Here is a 16,818-nt window from a genome sequence, read left to right as displayed (position 1 = left end):
TTACACTGTTTCTTTATTTGCTGAGAATTAGTGTCGCTTTGCAGCACCAAGATTATATGAGATGTAAGCCTATAGTTTAAGGTGGAATCCGAATTACAGTAATGCATTCAAATCTTTAATGCTCTTCCACCAGGAATCGAACCCAGAATCACGTGCAGAGAAGGCACATACACTAGATCCAAATCAGAAGAGAGGGTTTATTATTTACTTGTTTATACACACATCCATCCATCCATCCATCCATATATATCGGGTGTTGTAAAAATGGTGCCCTTGAGCAACAGAGCGCTATTCTTCAGGTCAAAATAAAGCGAAGATCCTATATAATGGCATACCCTCGGGGGCCTCCTTCAGTTGCTATGGGGACTTAAAAATTTCACTATGCAGCAACGTCGCAGGTTAACTTGGAACCATTTGCACTACTGTACGAATTCATCAAGCAGTTACATCATTGTTATGCTAATAAGTTGTGTTACTGTCAATGTAAATCGACTTTAACTTCTATATGGAAAGAATCGATGTAACTATTTGATAAACTGGTAGATCTCCGTGGTACTTTATCTGCAACGTTGTCACATAGTGCAATTCGCGTCTCCAAACGAGGATCCGAAAGGTATGCAATTATATATATATTTTTCGCTTTATTTTGAGTTGTGGAATAGTATTCTGTAGTCCGTGGGCGTCATTTTTAGAACACCCGATATATATATACACTAGTGGAAACGCATTGAAGAACACCTAGTAAGAATTCAGGATCTAGTCCAAAATAGGTGAACAAGGCGAAGATGATTCCAACATGTCAATCGTGGGGAATCCTGAACATGTTAAGCACCTTGTTGAAAACTGCCGTCCCACCATCCCTCGCATACTCGATAGGGCTTAAGTCCGGAGACTAGCAAGTCCGAGTCGAAAGTGTATATGGATAGAACATGCTGGATTGACATTATGCAAACGAAATGGTTAATGTTATGCATACAATCATTCATATATATATATATATATATATATATATATATATATATATATATATATATATATATATATATAACTGAACTACCAGGATGGTGCGATTAAAATGTTAGATTTACATCTGGTGAAAAACAATCCTCTGTAATGCAATAAATGGACGGACCGAGATTCAACGTACAATGTCACAAACTTTGTATATGTTTAGAGAACAGGCTAGGGTGCCCAAGCAGTCAAGAGAAAGTGTATTGTTGAGCAAAGTTGCGTGAAAGTACCCCAGAACCATACATGATTTTCTATGATTTTCTTTACGCTTGCAATGTATTGATTTCAACCTTGAATGTTCTGCAAACCTACCTGCGAAAAATATCAACAGTGCATTTGGGTCTGAAATAGTAAATACACGCAACTGTACACCGTTGTTTTGTGAATTCTTCGTAACACAACTTTAACAAATGAGCTTTGAGGCCACTAACCAGCAGCAGCATGTTCTGAGCTCCTCATGAACACCGTGGAAGTGGAGCCTCGGAAAAGTATTCGTGTAATTACAGGGAAGTTAAAGCACACACAACATCACTGTCGTTCAGCGGCTAAGCGCTATCAGTAAAGTGAAAAAGTTGGACTGAAGGGTGCCACATGACACCGGCCAACAAGGACGCAATGCTTTAAATGTATGGAATAACTGGGACCATTTCTTGCATTGTAGTATAGCTTCTGATTAAAAAAAAAAAAATCGCAAAAATTATAAATGGTCAGGGTTGGATCGTAATTAGCAACTGGACAGTTCTCAAAACTACCTCTTCACCGGCAGATAATGGTGTTAGTAAGGTGGATTTAAGGTGGGGGTAAGCCATCATGCTTTCTCCGCCGATCAGTGCTGAACTCCATAAAATGCACTGCAAACTTATTCATAAGTATCCAACAATGGTCAACAGACATGGTGCCTTCATGTTCCACAACAATCCACACTCACACATTAATCAAAGGACAGTGCAGACTCTCTAGTATGAAACCTTTCCCTCAATCACCATATTCTCCTGACGTCTCTCCACCGACTGCCATTTCTCACGGCATTTCGATCACTTCTTGGTAGAAAAGAAATTTCCCGATGACCGGGAGCAGTTCTTCACATCACTGTCTCCAGACTTCTTTCGTAACGGAATCCAATCGTTCGCTGAGTGATGGCAAAAGTATGCGGCTGCAGCCAAAGATTACTTTGACCAACTAGGTATTGTAGTTTTGTTTATCTATTTACTTTTCAATGAAAGTGACACGCTTCAATACTGAAGTTCAATCGCACTAACCCAACAGAACAGAAGAATGTCCAAACAACAATTACAGTTACATGAAACACATTTCTGGAGCTACCAGTCATACGCCCTGACACATTCATCAAAATAGTTTTTTGGTTTTTAATTTGTTTTAATTGTATGTAATGTTCCTGCATCTTTGCCTCACACATAACTGAAGTCAAAGAATCTTCTAAAATAATTCTGTACCAGATAATTCTCAGCTTGATTTTGAAGAAAAGAACATTCGATGTTTAAAAATAAGACAATGAGAATTCTTAACAACTGCACCGACTTCAGCACAAAATTGAAATATGATTATTTGATAATTGCTTTGTTCTGCTCGTAATGAACACTTAGTGCTATTCTACAAAATCATGTAATACATAATCTGACCTTTCTCATTCAAAGCGGCTAAAAACGCGAGCGTGCAGGCCTCAAGGCACAACAGAGCTGCCTACGTTGCAGGCCTTGTAGACCCTAACGTTACGTCACTGGGCCTGGGATAGAATCACGGGCCCTTCGCGTACCAAACGTGAGCGCCATGTGCCTCATATCTATCACTAATTCAAGGTCAAGAGTGCCAGAAATTGAAAAATAACAAAATATGGAACCAGTTGACCTAGATTGGCAAGGGGATAACGATCAGACTTCATATTTCTTCCTACAGCCACTTACACTAATAGGTTTCAACGCAATGAAATTTCTAATATTATGGTAGATCTGGCTCAGATCGATCCATATGCCAAATAAACGTTAATGAATCACTTACCTTGAGTATTATTATAATACCACGATGCAACAGGGCTAGCCGCAGGAACCGGTCTTCTAACCATAGGTGTTGAAATCGTACTGTCACCGAAGGATGCAGAGGCTTGAACAGGATTGCTTGGTCGTAAGATCGTCTTGGACATGCGAGAAATTGGCCCATATTTGCTTACGATTGGAGGATCAAATGGTATAAACTCATCGTCCGTTAATGGAGCATCAGTCCTGCAAGAAAATACACTGCTTTTCATTAAATCTGTATTCTATACACTCAACATAGTTTACAATTACATAAAAACTAATAGGCACTTTTACAATATTCGCTAAAAAAAAAAAGTCAAGCTCAAACACACACTTTCTCTCTCTCTTTCCCTGTCTCACACACATTGCAGCTAATCACCACATAAGCACTGTTGCACTCACTCTGATTTTAGAACAAACCAAACAACCTTGGTGTTCTTAATACAACGCGAACTGAGGTATATTCAAAAATAAATTAAATCACAGTAATACAGTAATACAGTACTTCACAAAATAAACAGAGAAATGAAAATCAGACTTATAACAGTAAATGTAAGAAATCTTTCAACTCACATCGCAAAATATAAGTAAGTCTACTATACACTATTTTTTAAAAATAATATATTTCTGTCCTTACCTGTACAACGTTGATGGTGGTCCTGCAGTAGAAATCTGACTCACTTGAGAATTACCTCCCATTCCAGTATGGAATATACCACCTGAGGTCCATATCGAATATGTTGAAGTACAAACTTGATTGTCTGTATTTGGTAACGAAGTCGTCTGTAAAAAAACAAAAACAGCATTAGAATCTATTTTTCTTCGCCATAACATTGTCTATTATAATCTTAAAATAACGTATCCGCGGGATAACTATTATCGTCCTTAAAGTTAGCAATCCACTTTGAAACTAACAATCCATGGACTTATTTTTTAGAAAGTGAGTGAGATACAGATACAAGGATTTAAATAAATACATAAAAAGTACCTTTTAAAACAATGCTACGGAAATTTTTGCTTTAAAAAATTATATGAAAAAATAATAGCTTGTTCTATCTTTTTTTTAACGAAAAAAAATTAAAATTAGATACTTGACGTTAGAAGACACATTGTCTACAATCAAAAATTTATTCATCTCTTAAAATGACCGAAAACTGACTTTAGAATATACAATGATATTTCAAAGAGTCCTCAGACTTTTGACTCGAAGAAGAGCACAGCGGTGCTTGAAATATCGATTCATACAGATGCTGTTCCTTATATATGTGACCAAATTGTACTTATCAAATAGACAATGAACGGTGCCAGGTGCAGCAGCACTCGATGTGTCTTCCCTGGTTCCGAACGATGGGCCGGCACCGTTGGTTTCATTGCAGAAGACTTCGTTGGAGAACTACGAGAAGGATCCTGTTCCATTCTTCTTCCACAGCTTCCCAGAGTCTAGTCACAGCTGCCACACGTCTGTTGCGCAAAGTCCTTATACGCAACCAAAATCCACAGAAGACCATTGGATTTGCGTCTGGAGTTTTCACAGGTAGTACCTCTTGTATGGTATGACCTGTCTCAGTAGCCTCCTTCCTACCCCGGTAGAATGCGAGGAACGATCTTGAGGTGTGCAACGAAGCTTTGTCCTGATGGGACGCGGACAATGTTATTTTCTCTTCGCACATTTCTGGTAGCTCCTACTTATGAATCGACCTCAGAAACCCCTCCAGGTAGTACTGCAAGTTGATTTTGCTCTTCTTCACCCTGCAAATCTTCAGGCTGTCTCGGTGACAGTAGCCAGCAATCACCATGAACCAATTCGGAAAACTGTCTTTGCATGCTCAGACATACTTTCTAAAACACTTTGCGGCTCTCTCTATTCATAATAAGTTAGTTTACCACAGTCGGAAAGGTGTACCGAACTCACACCTCATCAAAATAGTAACTACCGCAACCTTTTGTTTGCCAGGTGTGGCTCGTACAGCTTCTGAAGATTACATTTGCGTTCCCGTCGGTAAGCATCGATTAAGGGATGCAGGCTAATCTTGAACACCTTTTCAGAATTCAGTCTTTGGCGTAAGGTGCAAAGACACATTTTGACGTTTCGCCATTTGTCTTTCGAGTTGGAGGATCCTCTTGCAAGGCCATTCTCCTAAGTTTCGCTTGTATGCTAGTGGTGACTTGTGTGCACGGCAGTGTTCTCGTCTCTTTGTTGGAGAACCGAGCGCTGGGGTCACTGAACTCTTACCTTCCGATCATATTCCTGATTAAAGTTAAGCTAATATCACAACAATTGCTCTTACACTGCTTCCTGATCATTGAAATCCTAAACTTTGCATCGTAAATGGATACAACATAAACCCTGCAAAAGGCGACTGAAGTTGCGGCATTTTTCGGTCCCAGCCCGAAAACACAAACACCTGGAAAAGTTAAAAAGCGTACTTTACCCGAAAATGCCTCAGTTTAGGCGAGATTTTCGGCCCAGAGAAAAAACACGAACACTTTTTCACATAATACACTGACATACACGCCTGACCAAGTCAGGTAAGTTCATTCTGCACGCGGAAAGAAGAAATCGCGTTTGGTTAAACACACACGGAACAACCTTCTGTATTCTTCAATCAACTTTTAGGCACTTTACAAGATTAACAAAATTTCAAGAATCAAAGAAAATCGGTTGGTCTGTAGGAGAAAAGAGGACAAACTGTGACAAGGTAAGCTCTAATGTTCCAACAAGTAGTTTACAGAACTATTCGAGTAATGCTTTTTTCTTTTTCTTTCTTTCTTTCTTTCTTTTTTTTTTTTTTTGTGTGAGTAATAATGACATATCAATTAGATTTTGTTCCTCGGAACTATTGTCTGCAATTTAAATATAAAACTTCTGATAAGACACATTTTACATATTAAACTGGTTGATTTATTGAACGTCTTTCTTCAGCAATCCAAAAGTTATACGAGACAGAACCTCCCAGCTACTCTACTTGAGTTTGTACCAGAGCCAAATATTCCCTACCAGTAACCGAACCAGAGACCATGCGCACAGAATGTACGCACATTATCCACAGAGCATACAGAGGAGAGTAATAGTAAATACATAATAGGTTGTGAGTAAAATAACGTTTACTACCATCCTACGTTTACAACACAACCAAAATGATATTTTATTTTTTTCATCTTCCAAGCAAAACTCATATTAGGCTCTTTAAACATTGGAAGCTAAAAGAAAATATTCCTCAAACTGAGAACGTGATGTTAGTGTACCTTTATACTATAATATCAGGTAGTCTAACATGTAGTAAACTTTTTGCTCACGAGATGGCGTTAGTGTCCCAAGATCAGAGTATGAGTCGCAGCGGGTTCATAATGTTATTTGATAGCTGACAGTTGAAGCTAGTAGATGTGCATGAAGTGTTGGAATTATTATAATCAGACGTAAGGTTTTATGCCGTGAAGAGAGTGAACTTTCCGCGAATTTCGCCAAATTTTACAATTTTATTTCGATACGCCATATTTTATTTAAAGGCATAAATGCTGAGAAACTTTTGAAGAAATATGTGCTGTTAATGAGCAAGATATGTTTTGAAAAGCAAAAACAAAAGGTGGTTCAGTCGCTTTCGTTCTGATAATTTCGATATCCAAGATCCTTCTCGTAGTGGGTGACGAATCACAGCAAAAAGTGGATGATATTCTGGCAAACGTCGAGGAACACCGACATATAAGTAGTCATGAAATCGCCAATGACTAAAACATCCATCACCAAACAGTGTTAAGTCAGTTCGAGAAAGCTAGTTACAAGCAGCAGCTTCACCGGATTCAGAAACATTTACTTGATCGAATTTTTATCTGCGAATCTCTACTGAAACGTAACAAACTCGAGCCATATCTGTAGCGGCTGCTGTCGAGTGACGAAAATTTGATACCTTACGAAAACTGCGAAAAAATTCGCTGTCGAAGCAAGAAGCAGCTGCACTGTCTATGACAAAGCCCACATTGACGCGTAGAAAAGTTAAGTGTCTTCATCCCGGCGAAATTAAAATACCGCTAATTTTACAGTAGTTATGTGATATCTTCAAATAGATAAAAGATAATTGAAATATGGAACAAAAGCGCCCTAGACAATATTATTTTGCGTGAGGTACCGTTATCACAAGTCACCTAGTGGCTTTCCGTTTTCAGCTGTTTAGAAACGCGAAAATAAATGCCGAATTTCAAAATGGCTCGAAATCGAAAGCAGATAAGTGAGTCGTGATAACGGTATCTCACGTAAAATAATATTGTCTAGGGCGCTCTTGTTCCACATTTCGATTATCTTTTATCTATTTGAAGATATTACATAATTACTGTAAAATTAGCGGTATTTTAATTTCGCCGGGATGAAGACTCTTAAGCTATGTATTTAATATAGTATTGGAAGGGCATCGTGCATCACACCCTGCTGTCGCCGGGCACAATATTCAGATTTGTATTGTCGACAATTAGCGCGAATGCACGTAGCAACTCAAAAGAAACGGCCAGAACTGTGTCAACAGAAAGGGTGTCGTATACCACGCTGGCAACGCCAGACCACATACATATTTAATGAACCATCAAAAATTGAAAGAAATTAGTTATGAGGTTTTAATACATTCACCATTATAGCCTGAATCTGGCACCGCCAAACTATAATTTGTTTTGGTTTCTGCTGAATTCCCCGAATGGTGTTTAGTTAGTTTTAAGAGGCTTGTGAAAATCATGTGTCACAATTTATTGTCAAGAAACCACGGAAATTCTACAGCGACGGGATTATGGGTTTGCCGGAAAAATGGCGGAAGATCATTAAACAAAAGGATGCATGTTTTTCGTAATGTTACTTTCAAATTACAATAAACATATTTTCAATTTTAACCTCCAAAGGTTTAATAATAGAGACAAATTGATAAATATGTGGCTCTAGTGCTTTTATGTCTGTTTTTTTTTATTATTTATTTATTTATTTCGGTCGTTTCTTGTCGGTAAGACTGAATTTTAAAAGTATCTTAAAAGACAATATTGGATGCATATTAAGTACATTAAAAACTCGCCTCTACGTGTCCCACAATACTATAGGTAACTACAAAAACCTGTCTTCGAACTCAATGTGTTAAGAAAAATACCTGCGCTGCTTAACCAATAACATTATGCTGTTGCCTCCAACTTGCGATAATAATAATAATAATAATAATAATAATAATAATAATAATAATAATAATAATAATAATAATAATAATAATAATAATAATAATAATAAACTTAGATACTGATAGGATCCATATGTTCCATCTTGACATATTTATTGTTGGCCAATAGCTAACGTCTTTTTCTCTTTAGAAGCACTGAGGCTATATAACCTAGAACTTAACATGGGATTCAAATCTTCCATCGGGAATCGAACCAAGACTTCCCGCAGTGAAGGCCCTACGCTAACCATATAGCAACGTAAGGGCTCGGACAAATTTATTGTGAATTATCTTCTGCTGTGTATTTTAGGAAAAACTCGTTTAATCTCGGACAGTGATCTTTTACAAATTTACAGGCTCCCATTTCTTACTTCAATATTTTGATAGCTTATCACTAAAACTTTTCTTCTCAAACTTGAGAAAAGCCAATGAATATGGAAGAAAACAAAATGAAAAGCGTGTAAAGAAAGCTAAAAAAGCACCCAACCTCACTGTTAACAGACAAGCTGGCTTGTTTATCACAAATTAGTATCTTCAGGTGCTACTGATTATACAAAACCACATCAAAACAATTGTTTACCTACAAAACTCATGGATCAATCCACGTTGAAGTTTCATTGAATAAAATTCAGCATTTAAACACGAACTATGCAAGCTCTGAATATATAGTCTGCCATTTGCTTTTCCTGTGTTAACTTTTTCAGATATTATATTGTCAAGTCATAATATATCTTTTCTTATGTGACAAATTCTATTAATTTTTATGTATTTGCATGATTTTTATAATAAAGCATTCATATTATAATCACGAATAGGTAGTATATACCAGACGTTTCCAACTAGATATTCTGTAAGTAACAATTTAGTGCTCGTATTCTTAGTAAATTACACACACTGAGAGAACAACAAAACAGCAAAAGCCTAGTGTTGACACAAGACAGCTGTGACAAACAAACAATGCGGTACTACTCATAGACTCACGACTAATCGTACACGCAACATTTGTTTTATCCCATTCAACGTAACTCGTTCTCTTTCCTTCTTTGCTCAACCTGTTCTCCTAGTCGTGGCTCTGATCGTAAAAGCGCTCTTCTACGTCACACATGGACCACTTGAAGACATGTACCCACAATTTTAAGTTTATTATTATTATTATTATTGATGCAGGGTGGAGCAGAGGAAAAGCATGTTTTTTAAACCGTTAATATTCAGCGATAAGAAGGGGTATTGATTTTGAGCAACCGGTAGCAGACGGCTCAGACAATACAATTTCAGTTGCTATGGAGAGTTGGAGCGTAGGGCAGTTCTGTACATTAACATAATCATATGGGTTTCATCACTCATGAATACTGGGACATCTGCATCTTCCGTAAGAATAGCGTCCATTATGCCACAAAATTCTCTGCGCTGCACAAAATCTGTCTGATTTAGCTGCTGGAAAAATCTGAGATCATCATGTAAGATATGATGAAGCGAACGACGTGACACATCCAGCAATACAGCCTGTCGCTTTGCGGCTCATTTCGGATTAGCAAGAACTACTCTTTTCACTCTACGTTTTCCGGAGTTCGAACTGAACGGAGAAGAGCAGGTGGGTTCTTTTTCATCACAGATCCAGTATTTCTGAACGCTGCAACCCATCGGAGTATAGGGTTTCGATCTGGGACTGTACCTCGACGTTCGACATTCAATTTTCGACAGAAAAAGACGTTGAATCGTGACCACAGAATTACTGTTTCTAAAGAACTGCTCGACTGCGACATACGATTCTCTACCTTCCAACGCTCCATTGCGACTGAAATTGCATTGTCTCAGCTGTCTGCCAAAGGTCACTCAAAATTAATAGCCCTATTCGTCCCCGAGTTCTAGTGGTTTAAAAAAAAAAAAAAGCATGCCTTTCCACTGCTCCAGCCTGTATAATTGATAATCATAGCATTACTTCACTGTCCACAAGACGACATGGCAGAGAAACTATTACAACTATATAAAAAATCTACCTTAAAAATCACTGCAATTGCATAACTTCGAACAACTTCTTGACTAAACACACGCAGAGGTATCCAATTATCAGTTCTGCAGTTCCCTCGTGACTCAGTCAGCATCCTAGCATTTTATACGGAGTCCATAGTGGAAATATATGGTTCGGATCCTATGTTAAGATGTAATTCCATTTTCATAAATCCTTTTTGTTAAAAAGGGATGTTTAACTTCTACACAGAAATGAATAGCTTTGAAGTAAATACTAGGGAAAAAAAGAAATAAAGGAAAAAAAAAAAAAACATTATTACTTACAACTCTTGCCTGAGAAGAGGCTGAACTAGATATTGCTGATGCAGCAGATTTTCCCACAACTCTCTCTAACTGAGATATAATTTCTTGCTTCCTTTGCTGTAACGCTGCTAAGCTCTTTGACGCAACTCGCTAGAAAGAAAGGAAAACAAATTGTTAATAGATTCAAATTACAATAAAACTAGCATTTCATCTTGTAAGCCTCTTCCAGAATGCTCTTTAAATATTATGCTCTAATGTGTACAAACCTCGTCAGCCTTTACCACAATACCGAGTTTAGTCAAGATTGGGTGGATTTTATCGATCGTGATTTTTTGAATTTTTTAATTTCACTAAGTCCAAACCCAAAATTGGTAGTCAATAACTAGCAAACGAATGACCAATATACCATAGTGTCTCATGTACATACCAAGCTACATGAGGTCTACTACCACAGCCAATTTTGTCAGGAGTGGATTTGTATCGTCAACAGCATACCACATATAATGACGTTTCACTAGGTCGAAACCCAAATTTGATGGCGAACAACTCAGGAACCAAAGGCTTGTATACCAAAATATTTCATATGTGTACTGAGGTCGTGAAGTTCTATTATCATCCCAAATTTAGCCAGATCGGATAAGTTCCATCGATCGATTACGATATGTCCTGCCCTTATGATATTGATTCTTTTCAAAACAATCCAATAAAGGACGAAAATAAGCGGACATGTGTCTTAATATTTCAGAAAATTCTCGGAATTAAGGGTAGCAAGAGGGTATCTATCGAATGTTTCAAAAGTTCGGGACAATAGTCCAACTCTGTTATGAGTAAAGGTATTAAAAAAATAGAAAGAGAAGAAAGCAGTTGGAAATATGTGGTTTTCAATTTACAACTGTGGAATTTCACTAATCGTACCAGCCGTTTGGGCGCTATACTAGTAAGGTATATATTGGCATTATACTAGCAACGTTGCTTTTTCATTTAATATAGAGCGTCTTACTAGTATGAAGACGAAACCACTGATGCGATTGGAAAAATTACACAATTTTAGATTGAAAATTACCTATTTGTAACAATCTTCCTCTCTAATACATAAAGAATGAAAAATAAATGACTGGACCGGAACTCGAATCGCGGATCTTCAGCAAACCGTGCTGATGCGTTAACCCCTACACTACCCAGTCCGCCTCCCAGAACAGCCACACACTTTCTCACTTTTAAAGTCGGTGCTTTCCACTCAGACCACATGGTTTGTACCACAGCCTAGCTTCTTACTGTGCTTGGACAATCCAGTTTCCATATACTGAGAACACCTTTTGAGGGTTGTAATTTAATATATATTGATGAAAGGAGGAAACAACCATTTTTTTCTCTTTCTTTTCTCCTTAACATATCAGATCCTCTGTAAGTACGAATTCAATAATGCACGACGAGTGCGTATACTTTCCTCTCTTTCCATTTTTTTAAAAATATCTTTACTCATAATGGAGTTGACCTATAATCCCAGACTCTCGATACATTTGGTTTACATATATTCGTCATATTGAAAAAAACAAGTCAGACTGCCGTTTGTGATCGCATCATGGGAAAACGGCTTAACAGTTTGAATTGAATTTTGGAACATCGTAACACTTTCATTGAAATGTGTATCCATAACGAGAGGGGGAGGGGTTCCACAAACCAATTCTCTTCGTGCGAAGAACTCGGAAATATATAGAAATGAATCTGATCTTGTACATGAAAGAATCCTTTGAGATTAATTTTAGGATATAGCTATTATCTATCTCGAACTAGGCTTTTATCATATTATTTTGATTCAAGAGCGTATTGTACGCGGGCGTTGCCGGGATCAAAATTTCAGCCAAAAATAAAGTATCCCACGTGCCCCTCATTTAAGAACGATGGAAGCGCGTAAATCAATTTCTCATTAAAACTAAGCGGACACGTATTCCAGCGTTTCTAAAATTCAGGTTTAAAGGTTGAGTTGATTTTGAGTTTAACGGGACGCCCCGTTCAGCAGCGAGGTTATATGAGACGTGGACCTACTGATTAACGTGGAATCAGAACTACATGAGCTCCCGCCGGGAATCGAACCCGGGTCTCAGGTTTTAAAAGTGGAAGGGGAACTTTCTATAACTGTTTACGACAAATTGAAATCCACTTCGTCTATTGTCTGTGATCGCAGCACATGAAAACGGTTGACTTGGTCTGAAATTAACTTTGGAACATACCGACCTCAAGCTGGTTTTTATCGCGTCATTGATTAAAGAGCGTATCCTAAGGGAGGTATAAGTTTAAAACTTATGCCAAAAATAAACAGTATTTTATAGGTTTTCATCATTACATTTTTATGGAAATGCGTATCCTGAGAAGGGAAGAAGGTTCAAATATTTTTCATAAACACATTTTCTCCGTTCGAAAAACGGGAATTTCTGCTAGTTATAAGTATTGCGAATGTAGTAGCATACAGGAGTTTCAGAAGTTTTGCTTGAAAAAATGTAAATTGGTAATAATTATTATTTACTGAAGATTTGAGAATACAATCGCGCATCTCAAATCGCAGACGGAGTAAGAACAACGAGCGGCAAGAAAGAAGGGAGAGGAGGCGTGAAGTAAGAAGATTCAAGAAGAGGGCGTCAAGTAAAAGAAATTGGGAAACCACTGCTCTACATTAATACAAAAATATTACTAATTTATCTGCTAAACAACTGTATAACTTCCACATATAAATCTAGTAGTGATAAGCACAGCGTTAATCCTTGCAATTTTGTCCACTGCAATATGTGATAAGTAATTGCAAGTCAGTTACTTCTGATAAGCTTTTAATTATATCTTTAGAGCCCGAAATTTGTTTTTGCAGGCGAGTCCGCACAGTTGTTACGACACTGGCATAAAGCCTTAATAAAGAAAAATAAGTTCAAGCTTTTTAAATATTATAAAGGGAACCAAGAAAATTGTCACTTTTTCACCCATCACTTTCGAACATCGATATGTCATCTAAGACGTATCTGAAAAATCAAAACTAGTCCCCATCAGCATATACCACCTTCTGCCAATGTTCTGGAAGACCATGGATTCCATCGCAGTAGAACTTGGTGGGCTGTGAAGCGAAGAAAGTATCAAGTGTTTTTTGCACCTCTACTAGAGATCTGAACTGGCGTCCTCTAAGGTGATTGTCCAAGGAATGGAACAGGTGATAATCGGACGGTGCAATGTCCGGGGAGTATGGCGGATGCAATAGTGTTTCCCATCCAAGGCGTAGAATGGTGTCTCGGATCATCCTAGCCACGTGGGGCTCAGCGTTCTCCTGTAACAGGAGGACCCCTTTGCGATTCAGAAGTGCTGGCTCCAGGATTTTGAGTTTTTCTTGAACACGGCTCAACTGCTGACAGTACATAGTTGCATTCATGCTCTGACCAGCTGGTTGCAGTTCCCAATGCACGATACCGCGAGCAGTCCACCAATCACATAGGAGGATCTTCTTCTGGTGGTGTAGTGCTGGTTTCGGCTGTTTTGGAACCGGTTCATGGGATGCTAACCAAGATGACGGCGCATGAAGCTTCGTGCAGGACCCACTTCTCATCACATGTCGACACCCTGTCCAGAAATGGTTCCTTCCTCAAACGAAACAGCAAAGAAACACAGGTGTCTGCTCGCATTTCCTTCTGACCCGGAGTCAAATCATGTGGGCCCATCGACTCAACTTGTAGTGCTTCCCAAGTTGATGGATGTGCTGCCGAATGGTTTCTCCACTCACACTGAACTGTAGTCCCAGTTCCTCACATATCTGGGCACTGTTCACCTCAATTCCTGACTGAAGATTCATTTTTTCATGTGTTGGTCTTCCGGCACGTGGTGTACCTTCGAGTGTTTCGTCACCGTCACCAAAGGCCTGGCATATCTTCTGCCCCGCTGCAGCGGCGTTTGATCCCAGTTTGAATTCGTACAGCATACGTGCCCTTATGACGCTCTGTGGAGGTCCCATGTTAACTCTGTCCGTATACAAGTTCACGGTGTCACTGAACTGCCACAACCAGGTAGTATGTTGGATATACCCACACCAACAACTGACTTTCGCCTTATCTCCACTCGCATTCAACTCACGGTGTGAGGGCCAATTGAACACAGATCTTCACAAAAAGCGACAGAACTTTCTTGGTTACCTTTATAACTGTAAGATTTAAAGAACTAAGCTAAAGCAAGCTGAAGCAACGGAGAAAACAGAAGATGAATGAAATTTAACATGCTCGAAAACAGTATAATATACATGCAAACACAGGCTATAATGAATAATCTTATCTGTTCATTTCTTTTGTGTTTCTCTTATATTAACTTTGACAGATAGAGCAGTTCATCCACGAAACATACAAAACCGAGCTTTCACGGTAGTATTGAGAATAAAATTTCAGTAAGCTTTAACGCACACTGAGAAACAATAATTGAGTCGACAAGTATTAATATTTAGACTATATGAATGAAACGGATTCCTTCATGTAGCTTTATAACTGCATTACGATAGAATGGAACTGCTGAGATACTCTTATACAATCGTTGGCAATGAACTCCTTATTTCATTAACCATAAACATGACTGTCACACAATAGAAATTACCTTCGAAGTCACGAATAATCAAATGAATTGTAGATACAAAATTGATATCATTTTCCATATATTCGATACACAATTTACGCCTTGCAATATTTATCATTCCCCCTAATTGCTTATGCTTTGCCATTTACATATTTATACTGATTAGACATATAGCAACAAAAGCAAGAGTTCAAGTGATACGAATTTCAGCTTTGTTGTGTCGTAAATTAACCTTCTTTTATATACCCTGGTGTTGGAACGCACCACTGAAAGCTGAATGTGAATACAACAAAACTTTTTCCGACAAGCATTATTCTACAAGATATGAGCATGTTATGTGATTTCTTGAAGAAAGAAAAAAAAAAGTTGATTAAATTGGACTAAAGTTCATCTATACTTAGTACATTAGACTATAATAGATACGCAATACTAGTTAGTAAGTAAGTGTTAGTAAGTGTTACTAGATACGCAATAAAATATTTACAGAATTTTTAAATCTTGACACAAATGAATAAAATTTCTTATAATTTGGATCGCTTTCCGCTAAATACCCCGAACTAAAAATAGTGTTATAATTAAGGGTTTTATGTCTTAATTTCTCTTATTTCGTATTACACAAAACTCTGAAAGAAATGAACAGTAATAGAGTTACTTTTTTAGTGGTATTTACAGCAGGCATTGTCCATCCTTGGTTCACTGAGTTCACTGTTCCTTGTGTCTTGTTCTGAGAATTCTCCCATCCTGTTCGCGCCACCGTACGTGCTGGTTCCATCTGTCTATGCTCGGTCATTGGTGCCGGGGAGCCATAATCAGGCTGCGGTGGGGTAGCATACAACGTCCCTGAAGTCATCATCATATTTTGTGGAGCAGCACTGAAAATTTAAACAAACATTTAGTGAAATGGTGTACACGACTATTAAAAACGTCACGTAAAATTTTTCAGCAAATTGAGAGTTATTCCCAATTACTCTCAGTACATACAATAATTCGAATAATTAGCGTCCTCAAAAAAGTTTTTACTATACCACCTATAATAAATACTGTCATAAATCATTACCATCTTCGTTGTTATCAAAAATGAATTGAAGTCTTTGAGTTTTACGTCCCACGGTTATGCCGGCTAGGCTAAAGGAGACGACGATAATGAGAAATGAATGAAATAGTGGAATGAAGAACGTGGGAGGAAACGGTAGACCCCCGAGGAAACCCACGCACACGGTGTTTGTCCACCACACAGTTCACTTGGCGCGAGCTGGGATCGAACAAGAGACCCCATGCACAAGAGGTGAACGCTCTACCACTGAGTTCTTTGTTATTATTTTTATCACTACATTATACTTGTAGTAACACTTTCACTACTACAAGAAAATTTCAGTGCATATGCATTTTGGCTACAGGAACACATGATTAAAGTAAGGCAAATACAGTGAGACTTCTTCTAACGGACATCTATAAAAAGCGGACACCTCTCAATAACGGCAAGTTTTCAATTCCCCGGTAGAATATCATTCAGTACAATGGAAAAGTTACTTCTAAATAGCGGACATTTTCAATAACGGACGCGGACACTGAAAACTATTCTCCAGCGCCTATGTAAAACTTCCAAACGGATAGCTACGGGCACGAGTTTTTTGTACTAAGAATTTGAAAATTTCGCGTTTTGTCGCATTTTCCAAATAAAATTTCACCTTTTGTAGCTCTTGTGGAAAAAAAAATCCCTAACATTTTTTACA

General features: G+C 38.0%; 1 protein-coding gene across 4 annotated transcripts in view; it reads right to left on the bottom strand.

The window, feature by feature from the left end:
• roq (RING finger and CCCH-type zinc finger domain-containing protein roquin) overlaps positions 1–16,818 on the bottom strand; it is a 134,173-nt gene that overhangs the window by 35,445 nt on the left and 81,910 nt on the right. For 2 of the 4 annotated variants that reach the window (XM_081764831.1, XM_081764832.1), the window contains exons 10-13: positions 15,738–15,957; positions 10,517–10,645; positions 3,682–3,827; positions 3,028–3,263 (exon numbers count right to left, since the gene is read on the bottom strand). In XM_081764831.1, coding sequence (XP_081620957.1) covers positions 3,028–3,263; positions 3,682–3,827; positions 10,517–10,645; positions 15,738–15,957 — 731 coding nt within the window. The remainder of the gene's footprint in view (positions 1–3,027; positions 3,264–3,681; positions 3,828–10,516; positions 10,646–15,737; positions 15,958–16,818) is intronic. The other 2 variants (XM_081764833.1, XM_081764834.1) reach the window with 2 other exon arrangements.

The sequence above is a fragment of the Thermobia domestica genome, chromosome 7, assembly GCF_964235325.1.
Source record: "Thermobia domestica chromosome 7, izTheDome1.hap1.1, whole genome shotgun sequence".
Lineage (NCBI taxonomy): Eukaryota > Metazoa > Arthropoda > Insecta > Zygentoma > Lepismatidae > Thermobia > Thermobia domestica.
Note: the sequence above shows the minus strand (reverse complement) of the source record. Positions and strands in the feature narration are given on the sequence as shown.